Below are 16,436 nucleotides of genomic sequence, written 5' to 3' on the forward strand. Positions count from 1 at the left end.
ACATGGGATGCAGGATTATTGTGTTCAGACATGTGTTTAGAGGTGTGAGCTATGATGTGCAGGTGATTTGGGGGTGATTTGGGGGTGACCAAGTGGAAAAATCATGAGGATCCATGTTTTTCAAGCAGGTTTTTGCACCACTGTGGCACCACGAAACGTGGGATGTGTGATTGTTGTGTTCAGACATGTGGTTAATGGCTGAGGTTGTGATGTGCTGGTGATTTTGGGATGACTTAGTGCAAAAATCATGAGGATCCGTGTTTTTCAAGCAGGTTTTTTTCATTAATATTTTTAACCTCTTTCTTATAACATAATCTAGTTTTGTGCACCCCTTTTATTGTTCTTGCGGCATTTAAGCATTATTTAAGTAATAAGCTACCTTTCGGAATATCTTTTTAAAAATACTTAAAACGGTCATTAGAGCTGCAAACCAGTCTTTAAATTATTTGAATCCCACATTGTCCTCCACATTGTTGAATCTTAGTTAGCCTTTGTGTTTCTGGAGTAAGTACTCCCTTTCTGGAGTAAGAGGAAGAGTTTCCCTCTCTGCTTTCCCCCTCTTTTCTAGCATGAGACATAGCAGGTTGCGGGGCAGTAAAGGAGGGATTGCCAAGTTTTGGCTATGAAGAAAGGAGAATAAAACTACCATCACCCCAACTGTGGCCAGTTTGCTCTCTTCTGGTGTTGCTTCTGTAGAAGTGGTGATTGTTAGATTCTCTCTCTCTCTCTTCCCTGAAGTCAACTTTTTCTGCTTCTGCTCCTGGGTCCTGGGATGACTGCAGAGAATTGGGGGAGAGGTGGTGAAGAGGATAGCCATTTAATTCCATGAGGTCCACTAGGTCCTTCTCATAACTTACGTGTCCTCCAGTCCTTCCAGCAGTGTCGGTTTTAAGGTGGGAGCCTCCTGCCAACACAAGCCTCACCAGGCAATGGTGTTGCTCACTTTCCTGGAATGCATGAGAAGTGCCACATGAAGAGCCACAAATAGCATGCCAAAGAATAGCATGCGGCTGCTGAACCATTGAGTGAATATCATTGCTGTAGAGCAGTTGAGTTTCGAATATGATGGTTTGCTTGGCAGCTGGTCTTAGTCTAAATGGAAAATTTAGTCTAAATGGAAAATATTTCTAGCCTTTTTACCAATCCTAGTCACTGCCACAAACTGAATTTCCACGTGCAATGTCATGTCTAGGGACACCATCGGGATGCAAACCAGGATACAAATGGTACCTAATTCCACATTTTAAATGATCTTGCTTTGATAGACTGCAAGGGAGTTCCTTTCACCAGATTTGGGAATTGACAGATTTTTTTTGCATTAATTAAAAATGCATGGGATACTGACCATATGCCAGAAAACACCGTTTTGAAGAGGTTGCTGACTGAAGTGACTTGTACAGTTAAATCCCCAAACAGGCTGTTCATGCAGTATTCCTGTTGCGAAATGCAGCATAAAAGGCCATTATTTGGTTTGCTGTAACAGGCTAGTGACTACTAATGTTTGCTTTCAAGTGGGAGGTATTTTTCTTCCTTCTACCAGGAGGAGCCGGTCTGTCGTCATAGGCATTTCTATCTCCACCCTCCAACACCCCCCCCCCCAAAGAAAAAATAGTTTCAGCCTGTGGTTTAAAAGTTTAAAAAATACACCTCTAATGAAGGGACAGCTCCTTAAACATGAGCAAGAATGGAATACAAAACTGGTGAAGTTAATGTGCTGTATGGGTTAGTACTGCATTACCTGTGTTTTGTTTTAACTTAATCGCTTTAACTCTGTTTGATTTGGATAGGAACTGTAAGACTTGTGTTTGGACTGGAAGTGCAGCTATGCTTTCCTGTTTTTGGTCAGCTGCACTTTTCTGTTGTTTGCAGTCATGTGGTTCAGAGTATGAGAATCTTTTTAAAACATAAGAATGGTTAGGTTAAAAGTGTTTTAGTTTGAACTTTACTCCTCTTGCTCTTTGTTAGTTTTTGACTGGAGTGGAGAATGCCAAAGTTACATGTTTCCCTGCATCTGACTTTGCTCCATTTTACTGCTAGTTGTCATAGATGAGTTTGCAAAACACTCTGGCATTTAATACGCACTTACTTTCCATGTTCTGACATTCTTCCCAATGCAGGGGTATTATCTATCATAAGATACAATATTTTGTCTTCTGATAATACTTTGTGGTAATACTCTAGTTTAAAATACAACCAATGGTGTACAGTGGGGGGGGAGTGAGGAGGCGATCCCCCCAGGCCCACTTGGCTGCCCCTTCCCCCCACTACGTACTACTGCTGCTCACTTGCTCACCCATCACCACTTGCCTGAGCCTGGCCTGACTCGGGGTGCATGTGTAGTCTTTCGATGCCTCCCTCCCTCCTCCCACACCAGGGGAGAATTCCACACCAGGGGAGAATTCCACACCTCCCACACCAGGGGAGAATTTGGCAAGGCCTCCTTGTTTCACCTGCTTCCTCCAATGACACCTCTGCAATGTACTGGGCAGCTGGCCACACCTGCTGGCTCTGCTCGTCTTGGCTGTGGTGTCAGAGGGCAGGCACCATTTTATAATGGTACGTCCATGAATATGGCAGAATTTTTAAAATAACTAGATATTGAAGATTCTATTAAGGTTCCTAATTTTTTAAAAGACACAAAATAATGTCTTCACTTTACAGTTGTCATAACAGCACTGCCCTTCATATAAAATGTGTGGGGCATCACTAGTAATTACAACTGTCAAAATAGAGGCATAATGTATGACTACAAATCAGAATTAAAGATGTAATCTGGAAAGAAGTTGTGCTGATATTTTTTAATCAAATCTATTGTGGGTTTTAACAATGTTTAAAATATTGTTATCTTGAACAATTCTGCCATCTTGGACGCTACTTTTATCAACACAATAATTTGGCTTATGTTGGCAGCTTGAGGTCATCAGGAACGCTAAATGTTTACATTTATAAACAACTTTATTAATGCTGGAGCTGGCTATTAATTTCTTCTTCTGCTTCTACTTCTTCACCAAAGACCTTAAGACCCAGATTCAGTAGCATGTTGAATGGTACGGGGGGACTGGGAGACAAGTCAACTATTACTTGTCTTCCTTCAGACCCCTTGTCTGCTCCTTCCATTTCTGTTGTGTATCACATCTGAAGTTCTGCACATTGTGGCACACTAGAGAGCAAGGCAGATGCCAGGATTGGATAGGAGAAGTCATGATTGGCTGGTCTCTAAGTAGCAGATTTAAAGAGGGGAAAGGACCTAGCAGCCACCCTAATGCTGTATGGAGATACAGAAACTTGTGGTAGAAAATATCAGCTTAAAAAGTGAACTTGGTAAGCCTGTGATAGGGTTGCCAGCTTTTAAACCTGATCCTGTAGGTGTCCATTGAAAGTTATCAGGTAATCATTTTTAGTGTCATGTGATGAAAAAGTACATCTGTTGATTTCTTCATATCAGATACACTTGCCTGGCATGGTGGAGTTTTGGAGGGGAGTGCAGAAAAAATGTGATGCTATGGAGCCCACTCTCCAAAGCTGCCATTTCCTTCAGGGAGACTGATACTGGGTACATGGAGATTGTAATTCCAGGAGAACTCCAGGACCACCTTTGTTAAAAGACCAAGTCTAGGCTGCATCTGTAGTTTCATCTGTTGACTCAAGCCTGGGATCAAGTGTAGGGTTGACTAGTCTTCTGCTGTGGTAGGAGACCTCCTGCAAATATTCCCTGGTTCCCATCAACTCTTGGTAGACCAACAGGAGAAAAAAAATGAAGAAAAAAAGTCTCTTATATGATAGCGTGATGTTTTTTCCAGGATGAAGCCAGAAGTGATATCAAACAGCTCTTGTAAAACTATAGTTTCTGATACATTCTAGACTTGTGGAATGTCACCCAGGTTCTCTGTGATGCTGATGCTCCCCCCAGTATTTTGCTGGGTGCTAGTCATCACCTGGTGACCCTAACCAAGTGTGTTATGTAGATCTGAAAGCAATATTCTTCCGTGTATTTGTGTTTTAGTTATAATTCCCCAATACAAGCAGTTTAGCTCCTAACTCTGATACAGTTAGTTTGCTAGTATCCTTTCCTACTGAACTTCCCCTGTGCAGTTTAATTGACAGATTTGGTTTCTATTTCTTTTTCATTCCTATCTTTGGTTTATATAACAAATTATTCTCTGGTAGCGTAACAGATGTTTCTTATAATTTCATAATAATTAATGTTTACTTTTTTATCTCCAGGTTTATCTCCTTCTGGTACACTGGTACACTACACACTACTCTTCTGGTAGTGTGTAGCACCCTAAAGTCTTCGTAAATGATGTTTTAAAAAATATTGAGATTTTTTTAATTTTTCTTTTCAGATGAGCGGGACAAAGTACAAAAGAAAACCTTCACAAAATGGATAAACCAGCACCTTCTGAAGGTCAGTTTATTCACACACTCATCATGTTTTTGAGACTATAGCATCTGCCAGTAGGCGTCTTATCACATTGCTGAGTCATGTTCAGTTTGTAGTCTATTAAAACTCTCAGATCCCTTCACATGTACTGTTGTCAATCCAGGTGTCACCCATCCTATATCTGTGCATTTCATTTCTTCTGCCTAAGTATAGTATCTCACATTTATCTCTGTTGAAATTCATTTTGTTAGTTTTAGCCTAGCTCTCTAATCTGTCCAGGTCATTTTGAATTTGGACGCTGTTTTGGGGGGTATTAGCTACCCCTCCTAATTTTGTGTCATCTGCAAATATTCTGTCACTTGATGCAACAGTGATGGAATATTGACATTCTATGAGTTAATTAATGAAAAATAAAGATTTTTTTTTTAAAAAATGGGAACTTCTCCCTTCCCCTCCTTCCAATGATGTCCACTTTTAAATCTGGCTGTTTTTCAGAAAGCATTTTTGAATAGCCTAACATTTATTCCAAAGGTTACTGCGTCTGAACTAACTTGATTAGTTAATGCACTGCCATTTCAAGAATTTGTATGTTGTAACTTACAAAAATATTTATACTGTTAATGAAATTTAGTAAAGCCCAATACTAGTTAAGTGTTAATATAATTGTTTTCTAGCCAGTTGTTTAAATATTAATACATTATTGAGTTTTATATTGAAGTGAAATACTTTGTTTGACTGTTCCAATATGTGCACTCCTTGCAAAACACAGACAACAGCTTTTGTTGGACATTCATTTTTCTATCAGTACGTTACCATTTGTTTGTGGTGGGCTGATTTTTCTGAAGGAATAAGTAGCTGATGAAAAAATGATGCTGTGCATAGGTTGTGTACGCTGTAGTAGGTAGTTCTTTATTTGTCTAAGACCCCATTTCTAGCAGTGAGGCCGTGCCTCCAGCAATGAACCAGTGAATCCTGTGGAATGCCATTTCTCTGTATTGATGTCTCTTTTCCACAGGCAACTAATTAATTGTACGTAACAACTGCTGGCCTTGGAGGGTGCACACCAGTCATGTCTCCATCCTCACTGACAGATGCACCCAGTCATTTCAAAGGTCCTGGATGAAAATTGCAGTGTCAGTATGCCCAGTTGGGCCCTCATAACATGATAGAACACTCAAGCTGTGTTGTGGTATCATCTGGTATAATGTGTCGTGTTAACTCGTTCTGGGCTTTCATTGATGTAGAGTGCCGATTGTCAGTCTGCTTGTAATTGTAATAAGTTCCAAGGGACATCTAGGAAATATTGCTGTGAGGTGCCTAGGCTGATTCCGCATGGGCCAAAAACAGCAGTGTGAAAACGATGTGAAAATGGTGTAAAAGGATTTAAAACAGTGTAAAAGGGTTTATACTGTTTTCACACCGTTTTCACACCGCTGTTTTTGGCCCATGCGGAATCAGCCCTTGTAACTTCTTTTGATAATCAAGTCTTCATCAGTGGCTGCATTCCTGTAGTTGAATTTTTTTTCTGTTTGTACAAACAATAAAAATCCAAATGGGAAACATTTCAGTTTCTTCCACTGCTCATTTAGGAGATGTACTTTTTTTTTTTTAAAAAAAAGAGGAAACAATAAGAATTAGAAATCTTAACATTCTCTGATTAAGAATGTTCTAGGTGGTTTTTAAAAATTGCCAGTCAGTCCAAAATCCATAAGTTTTAATTGATGGGGAAACACCACCTTAATTGTACTTTCACTAAAATAGTGGTATCTGGTTTTCTAGTACTAGCAGTAAGGCCATACCTCCAGCAATGGACCAGTGAATTTTGTAGAATGCCATTTCACTGTATAGATATATCTGCTTAATTAAGCACACAGCTATTGGTTGGTGTACTTCACAGCAGTCAGATTAACAATGTTAATCTACTTTTTCCTCTAATCAGCTAACATGGCTAATATATTAATTAATTCTCTTTGTTGTGGATTGCTTGCAATTAACTTTTGATGAGCTTTGATTAATATTTTATTATTTGCCCTGGTGAGATATTAACAAGTAAGATTATTTTACCAGCTAAAATCAGCCAAAGGCTTTAAATTAATTGATACATTATTCAGTAAGCTGTTTCTTTTTATCTGTACAATTTTGCCACATGTAGATGAAGCTTTGAAAATACATTGGCTTATTCCCTGTTTCTACTGGTAAGAGTGATACTTATCCCAAGGGAGGATGGTTTGTTCTTATATTAGTATACTTTCATCAAATAGCAGTACTGACCCACTTGTTTAATATGACATATTAATTCTATATATAGTTACTTTTCTCATTTGGAAATTTAATTTCTCCACATTTGTAATTTTTAATAAAGGCAAAGTAAGTTTTTATCAAAGATTTTAATTTGTATATCCCTTTAACTTTGTTTGTTCTATGATAAGCTATTACAGGTTCATAGAATAAAAAAGTGTTTAAAAGCCCCCCAAATATTATTATTCAGTTTCTTTTGCAAGGTGTATATATATACACACACACGGTGCAAATCAAGCTGAATGCCAAACCTGAAACTGGTAGAAGAATCTCAAATGGATTTTTTTTCCTCTTTAGTTTATATACTTATTAGCGGAGAAGACCATATAGAACAGATATTTCTCAATTCAATCTGAATTAAATAAAGGCCAGTTGGGGCTCTGTGTCTCAGACTCTGTGTAGTTATTATTTGGGCACAGCTGTTTTAGGCAATAAAAAGTAACTACAACAGTTTTTTGAAAAACGCTTTACTTTTTTGCAATTTCATGTTGAATATGTCAAAGAGCACGTTTTTGCTGTGAATATTACCTTAGGTGCACTGAAATTTCTCTAGTCATCTCTCCCCTCCAGATTCTCCTGGCATTAGTGTAGGTAGGCTCACAAGACTGTTGTACATTAGGGCTGTTCAGTTTGCTTTGTTGTTCATGGCTGAATCATGTCAATCTCTGCTACAGTCTCTGGAAGAGCATTTGTATGCTCTTCCTACTGGAGTCCAAAGCACCTGTCAGCTTTCATAGTTGCTGCAGTAATACTCACCAGAAAATAAAGGGTTTCTTCCACATCCTATAATTTCACCCATATGGCCTTGATTCCTCATGGTCTTGCTTCAGTTTAGGGCCACAGTTTAGTCCAGCCCCAAAGGTAACACCCAAATGGAATTGTTGCAGGGCATATAGGCCATTATGAGATGGTCTGTGCATAATTTGCATTCCCCATTGGGCAGGTTACTCATGCATCTACTTCAAATAAGGTTAACATGCCAGTTTAGAAAAGACAAATACAGTGAGTGAATTTAAAGAGACGCTGAAAGGAAAAATGAACAGGACCCTCCAGTCCCATCACATTGTATTTGATTACCCAGCTGACTTCCTCTACCTTGACTTTGTCTCCTTAGATAGATAACAGATAACCTTTAATAGCATAGTTTGTCTCCTTATGAAAGAGGTTATGTGCACGATTTAGCACCTTATTCAGGTTCATTCTGTTTACAGAACTAAACAGTAGAGAAATAGCGCCACCTGCACAAAGGTGCTGGTATCATTTAACTACTCTGACAATCTAATGCTCTGGAAGCAGCATAACATAGTGATGTTAGATTAGAAGTGTCTCAGGAGCTTTAAAATCCAACTGATTTTTTGTAAGAAGGGTTTACTTTGTGAACAGAAAGACAAAGTCCGAGTTTTAAAAATGTAACCTGTAAATTGTGCAACAATCCATGCAAGAGCGATATCTAGAAGGTTCTAAGGAAGATAAAAAGGAAGGGTATCTCTTTGGTTCCCTCCTGCTTTAGCCTCCCTATTTGCCTGAGGTATTACATGGCAAGAGAACACCACAGGAATCCTGGATGTGCTAGAGTTCAATAAAATAGGAGATAAAGAGGGGCTTTGGAAAACAGTTAATATACATATATGCCTGGAGCAGCAGTGAATTAAAAGGCATCTGGCAATATGCAGATATATTGAAGGATGAAAAGGAAACTTTTTCCCCCCCCCCCCCCCCCCACCAGGTATACGGTGTGAAAATGCCTGCAATCCTAAGAACACTTTCCTAGAAGTAAGCCCCACTGATTAAAGCAGGACTTACATATGAGTAGACCTGTTTAGGATTGTTCCCATGTTGTTTATAAGGCTCTCTGTTGTGTACCAATTTTAGGCTTTCATTTCCAGTATAAATTGAAAAATCTGGGGGAATTTATATTTCACATTAGAAAATTTACAAATGGGGACCCATGACACTCGTGGGGGGAAATGCCTTCCCCAATTTCAGATCCCACCAAGGCTGCCCTGCCAGTCCCCCAATAATGTTGCTGAATTCCTCTTTTGTTTAACTTGTAAAACAGAAAAAGTAGTTTTCATTCTTTTGAAAAAGGAACAGCCTTCCCCCAACGTTGGCTCTGTGGGCAGAATTGGCAAACTCCTGCCGATTTTTTCAGGGACAGATGGCTGCTTAGGCACCCTATGTAACATTGTGCATTTTCAAGAGCATGACCAGTATTTACCATAAACAGCAGACAGTTGTTGATTCTGGGTTCTTTGGATTGGGCCTCTGGTTTTGTTAGAGCCTGACATGTGTCAGACCTCATTTTAAAACTGCTAAATCTGTTTATGTGGGAAGGAGTGAGGGATGGGAAGGAGGAGTGAGGTGTGGGAATCTCTTCCATTTAACTGTGTTGTTAAAAATGGGTATGTTGGCAAAGGGAGATAAAAGAGTCATTGCCATATTGGTTGAGTAAACCATTTTGAAAATGAGGAGGAGGAGAAGAACGGGTAAAGTAATACTGTTGATATTTATGCCTGATTTTCTGACAGGCAAGTTATATATGGAGGGAGGGCTTTGCAGCGAGGATTGCATAGCTCAATGTCAGGGTAATGGGCAGGTTTTAACCTTGTTGTAGCACTGTCGTGAAGTGTAGTTCTTCATTTTCAGCCATAGGAATAAACAGTAGTCATAAACTTACAAAAGAGTTCACTGTTTATTACCTGAGTACATTCATCTTTCTTTGTAGGGAAGGAAGAAACAGAATGAATTACTAACCATTAAGGATCATGCCTGTTCATATCTTTACCTCATCCCTTCACTTGCTCACTCCTTTCTAGGTTCTGTCTCTTGGCCACATTGAGATGTGATGGAATGTTGAGAGAATGGCAAAGTGTGGGGGACCTCACTCACACTTTTTAAAAAAATTATTTTGCTTAAAAATCTATCCTCTAGTGCAGTGATCCCACAGGGTTCTCAGGGCATACTATACGATCAATTAAAATATGCTCTTAAAAAAAAAATCTGGCACATTATGACCTAAACCAAAAAGAAATCTATCCTTTAGTGCAGCCTGCAAGGGAAGGAGGGCATATAAATATAATAGAATAAATAAATAAAAATGTTATTAGAGAACAACTGAACATTCCAACACAAACTGGATGGTTTGCAGAATAAGATGGTATTTATATTCTTCTAAACCATTATAAAGTAGGGCTTGCTGAAGTTCTTTGAGGCAATAGATTTTATAGAAGGGTTCACAGCTGAAAAGTCCTTGCCCCTTCTTTCATCCAATCTGCTACTCAAAGAAAGGCCCCAACTAATTAATGTAGTCCATGGGGTTCAGGTATATCCTTCCTTGTAAAGCAGTAGCTTTCCGATTTCTAATTGTTCCATGTTTTGCTTGGCGAACTCCTACACACTTATTGTGGAATCCCTCCACATTGTAAACAGTTCTGGGCACCTTTCTGATATGCTCCATTATTGATCTTCTCATTGAGAAATCCCTAAATTCTTAGAGTTCATCAGGGTTCTAAGGAATGTGGTTTTTAAAACTGCAAATCTTGGAAAATGGAAAACCATTCTGAAACCCTCCAGTGAGCTTTGGCACAAGTTTTCCATAATGTCCTACTAGTGTCCTTTTGTTTGTTCTAATTTTAGGGACTCAGTGAAGAAAGAAGATCAAGGAAATTTATGCAGTGTTTTCATAAACCACATTCAGATTTTTTTTCTTATTTTAGACTCTCAGCTGTGCTGTGGTCAGCCCATATGTCGATGGGACTGACCAGGGTGAAAGATTATTGGAGTGAAGTCAGTGCACAGACAAAAAGTATTCTGAGAGCCACATAAGTACCTAAGCAGACTGTTTCTATATTTATAATGTACAAAGTTGGCATTGGAGGCAGGGTTTTTTAAAGATTAGGCTTTCTGTTCAGGCTAAACTGGAGTAAACTATCTGAAACAAATTGTGTATACGACCTATATACATCCAGCTTTCTTTGTATGGAAGGAGGGAAGAAAGAAAATAAGGCCTATTGTGTTAAAGGGAATAAATCAGTATTACTTCCTCATTTTCAATGCAGCCATCACTTGAGGGTGCCAGTCTTCCAGTTATGGTTGCTTTTGTTGGTATCTTTTTAACTGGGAAAATTCTTATGCTTTAATTTTGACCGACACCTCTGCTTTCCCTCCAGTTACAGCATTAACTGGCATTCTCTTTTCTGTCAAGGCTGGCATTTTTGTTCCAGCCAAGCTGCCAAGCCTCCCACACCCAGCTGTGCTATGAATGTTCCATAACCTTGCCTGCCTGAGGCAGCACATAGCTCCCAGATTCTCACAGTAAATCTTAAAGGATCTAACAAATTGCCAGTCCCGTCCCCGGAGATTGGCACCTTACTTGGAAAGCTTGAGCAGTCTGCCACTTCAAATGGGCATGCAGACAAGTCTCTGAAACGAAATGTGAAAAGGCGGTAGTAAAATATTTTTGTGCACACATTACAGTGATAGATATTAGCACGTGAACCTGCCATCCGCTTAGTGCGTGTCATTAATTCAGTTCTTCAGGAGCAATGCCACATATTTTACATTTTAGAATACTTCAAGGTACATAAAAATAAAAAAGATACATTTTCTGCTGAAAGAAAGGGCAGGAGCATTATCTCCCAGCCCCCCTCCCTCACACACACAAAGGCTAATGGCTGCGGATGGGGAACTATAGAAGTATGAATGATCCTGCCTAAATTTTATAAAGATGCCTCTACTTCCTTTGGTGGCTTGGCAAGCACCGTGTATATGACCATTGTGTTCTTTGGCTATAGGCCTTTTTAGAGACCAAGTGCCAGGGGCAGAGCAATTGGAAAATTGCATCCGGGGCATGCATGTGCCCTGGGCCCTTGCCACGCCCCATCTGCCCCCACCCTGTCCTGGAACGCCCCAGAACACCCCCCACACACAGAATGCCCTTGCCATACCTCTGCAGGGGCGTGCAACCAGTACATTGCGCACCCCTTGCCCCCTTGGCGTTATGCCACTGCAGAGTGCCCAAACTGGGGCAACAGTGCACGTGCCCACAAAGAGGGCTCTGAGTGCCATCGCTGGCATGCATGCCATAGGTTCGCCACCACTGCTATAGGCTATGTTTCTGTGGGCTGTAATGCCTCAAAATATTGCTTTTTTGCTTCACTTGATGTATTTAGGTTGTTTCTTGATGCTTGATTTTGATATTTTATTTTGTTCTTATGTCTTGGATGTCATAAGCTGTCTTAAATATTTTTATGGTGATTTTAGCTCATCAACGTCATGCATAACTAGCCAAATAAGCAATTTGGGCATAGCTAAGCCTTGCTTATATCAGCACCACAGTTGCAGCCTGCCCATTTTTACATATCGTTAAGTATGTCAACATGCCCAAATGTTTTAGTTTCAAAGGAGAGTAATGTTGCTTGACTTGTGTGTTTGTGTGTAACACGAACTCTTTAAGTATACTGTTATTTTTTATATTGAGTGTGTGCCCCTGGGAAGCCATAACACTTGGTCAGCTGCTTGAGTTGACTTCCTCAGTACTGACTTAAATGTCTCATGGGTATTCCTTGCTTTGACCCACCCCCATGTTTTAAAAGGCTGTTTTTTTACAATGTGTTATCTACAATCTGGTTAAAGCAATTGGTACAGTTCCCAAGATCACTCTTGTGTGGGGCTGTTGGTAAGCTTTTCACCTCATTGGGATTATATGATTTATGAACCGGTGTTTTAATGTGGTCGTGTACCTGTGGTTACTGTGATTTGCACTATTGCTGACACCCTTATTTGAGTAATCTGCCAAGTACCTGAACTAAAGTTGTGTTTTGGTTTCTGGATGGCAAAAAGGTAAGGGGTAGTCCAAAGTCATGATTTGTATATGTATATCCTCATTATTTTGCCCTTGAATTATTGGTTAGTGAGTAGCAAGTGCTTCTTCTGAGATAACTTTTTTTTCATAATCTTCTTTGAAATACGATAATTACATTAAAGCTAAGAGAAGTGCCTAGGGGCATCTAAGCAAGGACAAATGAATGCCAGGACTTTTATAATATTTCCCTTTTCTTTCTGAAAACATAATCAACTAAAGGCTCAAACAATGTTAAAGTATGCAAATATTTCCAAACTATATATTTGATAACACTGGAATATGTGTAATATAATAACCTAGAAAACAGAATTGCTTTGTAGGAAATTATCCAAGTAGGTAGCAGTTGGTTTGGGTGGGCAAACATTGCATATTCATTAGGTCATTATCAGGAGCAATAATTATTCAATAAGATTCAAATTGCCAAGGGGGTTGTCACAGTTAATTTAAGTTATCCCATCCCTCTAATTGTTAGAAAATGCAAATAGAAAACAGATTTCATCTTACTGAGCTATAATAAATTGCTTTGTTTACTACTTACATGTACATTAACTATGTTTCATGATGTATGTGTTGTATAGTTTGCAGCAGCTGAAGAATTTCTACTAGTCCATTTTAATTGTTTTTACTGTGTGGTCTTCAGTCATGATTTATGAATACAATGTGAAGCTGCCATTGTGCAAAGTAGCTTCCCTCCCCAAAACTGTCTACATTTTTGACTCCTCATCACAGGGCAAGAGAAAATTGTAATCCTGAAAGGATAAAAAATAAATTGGCAACAGCTATGCAGTTTATGGGAGGATCCTAAAATCAAATTGACCAACCTCTTGTTATTGGCTCATAATGAGAAGTTTTGGTGACTGTTATAATATCTTTGGAGACTTCTTAAAGTCTGAGCCACTTCCATGTTGTAAGGCCAGACTATCAGAAACTAGCGATGAGAAAACCAGTGGCATATCTGCCTGAGTCACACACCATCTGGTCACGTGCGGGGCGCAAAATTGCTCCCCCATGTGACCAGAGAGTAGCCTCCCTCTGGGAAGCACACAGCTGGCAATCAAGCTTTTTCAGCCAGCAATCAAGCAATCAAGCCTCCTCTGGGCACCCCCCCCCCCACTGCGGGGAGCCCAGGAGGAAGGGTGGAACGCCCCTTCCCTGCCCTCATGCAGAGTTGGGCTTCCCTGGAGATCAGGGACAAGGTGCTGTCTGGCTGCTTTTAACAGGACTAGTCCTGCCTTATACTATATTTTCAAGTTATGGTGAGCATTTCAACAATAACTTGAAAAGATAGTCCAAGGCAGGACTAGGCAGGGGCATGGGGCCATGTTAGGACGAGGCAGGGGCATGGGGCCATGTTCCTGATCTCCAAGGTCTGTGCCTTGGATTGTGTTTTCAAGTTATGGTGCGCATTTCAACAACATACTCAGGAGCCTTTGCTAAATATGCAAAAAATTCACCTCAGCAACCCCCCCTTCCAGTTTTTGTGAACCAAATCTGGCTAACCTTGCTATGATAGGAACACAATTTTAGCTTGATGTAAGCATTACGCATATATATTGCGATGAATCCAGCCATGCTTCAGATACCCTTCCTCTAGCCCGATAATTCCTAACTTTTTTTCACTTGAGTACCACTTGGCAACCCATTTCCCTAAATTGTACTGCCATTTTAGAATTAGAATTGAAAAATTAATGTTAATTTTAACTTTAAACATTGACAAAAACTGCAGTTCATAGACAAAATGCAGAAAAGCTAAGCACTGCACACAGAAAAGCCGAGCACTGCACACAGACAGTCTGCATTTGAATGTTTACAAACTGGAGGAGAGTAAGAGCCTATGAAAAGGTGCATGCATACTGCTGAGGCATGTTTGCCAAAATAGCTAGGGAACACAGGCTTTTATTGAAGTTAAATGACAAAGAAAACCTGCATCGGCATTCGTCATATCATTGAATTAATTTCAGAACTTTTGACTTGTATTTTGTCTTCCACTGTTGACATTAATGTATCTTTTCCCTCCATTATATAATTATTTTCATGTATCCCCAAATGTTCTGGCATGTACCCTGAGGTATGCGCATCCCAGGTTGAGAACCACTTCTCTAGCCTAAAGAGCCTTCCTCCAATGAAAGAGCCTGTTAAGTTGGAGGAAGGGCCCTTAGATTGGAGGAGGGCTTCATGAATGATCCAAAATGAACAAATTATAAATGTTTTAATAAAGAAACTTCAATCAGTGGAGTGGTAGAAAAGGCTAGGATCTACCTCACCTTTACGTGGTTTGGATAATATTTTTGGTTCATTTTTTCCTTTTTTCATTGACATATTAATTTTAAGTAGTATTCCATTCTATACCATTTCTTCTTTTCAGGCTTGAGATGTAGTAGGTTAACTTTTAAACAGGAGAAAATATTATTTTGCTGGGTTTTCATGTTTCTCTTGCATGTTATAGACAAATTTGCATTTGGAACAACATACCGGTAGTTAATCATCACTTTTGAGTGTTCTGAAAAGAGACCCCATCCTGACTTTGTATTTCCTTTTCTCTGTAGGTTCGCAAACATGTGAATGACCTGTATGAAGATCTGAGAGATGGACATAACTTGATCTCTCTTTTAGAAGTTCTTTCAGGAGATACCCTGGTGAGCTTTGTGTGATTCAGAATGTAAATTGATATTGGTTTCTGGGTTTTCCTCAGTTCACTTATGTTCCTCAGTTCACAAATGCTCACATGTTCCTGTAAGTGTGGGAATCTAGGGAAAATGTTAGAACTGAATATAATGTCAATTATGACTAGATTAGCAGTATTTTTTGATGACCATAACACTTTTTTCTTTACTTCACTTGTGTTTTCCGTCTTTACTTTCTTAATTTTTCTGTAGAAAACATAGAATGCTAAATATTCCTTCCAGTCATTAAAGAACACGATTTACAAGTAGCAAAGGAAAATGTTCCTAACTGTGATTGTCTAATACCCCCTCTGAAGTCATTTCTTTTTGTTGTGAGCATTACTTCCCTTGCTTGGTTGGCACTTACTCCCTTCATTATATTCTTCTGTTCATACTCTTTTCTTCATTTGTGGTCTGTCTTGTGTCTTTCCTGTCCTGTCTCCTGTCCGTTACATTCATTAGCCAAGAGAGCGAGATATTTTGAAGACCTTACGGTTGGTGAGTTCAACAGAAGCATGCCCGTATGAACAGCATGAGGATGAGGAGGATGAGGATAAGGGGGTAGGTGCCGACCCCCATAACTCTACTAACTTAGTATTTGAAGAGTGGTGACTGCTAACGTGCTGGTAACCTGTTAGTCTATTGTTGTGTCGTAGTTTATTAGAAAGAATTGTGTGTGGGGAAAGATGGAATTGTGGGAAGGCCACCAATACAGGGGAAACAAATGAACAAACCTATATACTGTTGATTTTGGTTGGGACTCACTGAAATAATTTGAAAGTTACCGAAAGCGTCTTGCCCAGTTTCCTTTCTTTTTCAAGGGGCTCATACATGGGAAGTTTGGAGTTCATTGTTTCTAGTTTATTTGCAAATGACAACAATGTGAAGCATTTCAGTTTCTTTTTTATGGCAATAGGTCATGAGATATGCTCCGCATATAAAGATAATTCTACTAAAGATGGATGAATGATATTCCAAATAATTCATAACTGTGTAATTTAAATCTGAATATGGTAGCGTGTGTGTTATATCACTCGCAACCTGATCCTCAGACCATTTAAACTGGAGGACTTCAGGGTTAGGATGATGAAAAAGATTATTTAATGCCCTTATTGTGCATTGTGTTTAGTGGAGTAACACTAAGCAAAAATGACATATCCATGCCCCAAAGAAATTACAATCAAAATTTCTAGTGCTAGAGAGTCAACAAAATGGAGGGAGGAAAGAG

General features: G+C 39.4%; 1 protein-coding gene across 21 annotated transcripts in view; it reads left to right on the top strand.

Moving 5' to 3' along the window:
• The window catches only part of DST (dystonin), a 356,441-nt gene that overhangs the window by 94,168 nt on the left and 245,837 nt on the right, over nucleotides 1-16,436 (top strand). For 13 of the 21 annotated variants that reach the window (XM_048496838.1, XM_048496737.1, XM_048496783.1 and 10 more), the window contains 3 exons: nucleotides 4,347-4,408; nucleotides 15,092-15,181; nucleotides 15,671-15,769. In XM_048496838.1, coding sequence (XP_048352795.1) covers nucleotides 4,347-4,408; nucleotides 15,092-15,181; nucleotides 15,671-15,769 — 251 coding nt within the window. The remainder of the gene's footprint in view (nucleotides 1-4,346; nucleotides 4,409-15,091; nucleotides 15,182-15,670; nucleotides 15,770-16,436) is intronic. The other 8 variants (XM_048496766.1, XM_048496849.1, XM_048496747.1 and 5 more) reach the window with 2 other exon arrangements.

The sequence above is a fragment of the Sphaerodactylus townsendi genome, linkage group LG01 (genome assembly GCF_021028975.2).
Source record: "Sphaerodactylus townsendi isolate TG3544 linkage group LG01, MPM_Stown_v2.3, whole genome shotgun sequence".
Lineage (NCBI taxonomy): Eukaryota > Metazoa > Chordata > Lepidosauria > Squamata > Sphaerodactylidae > Sphaerodactylus > Sphaerodactylus townsendi.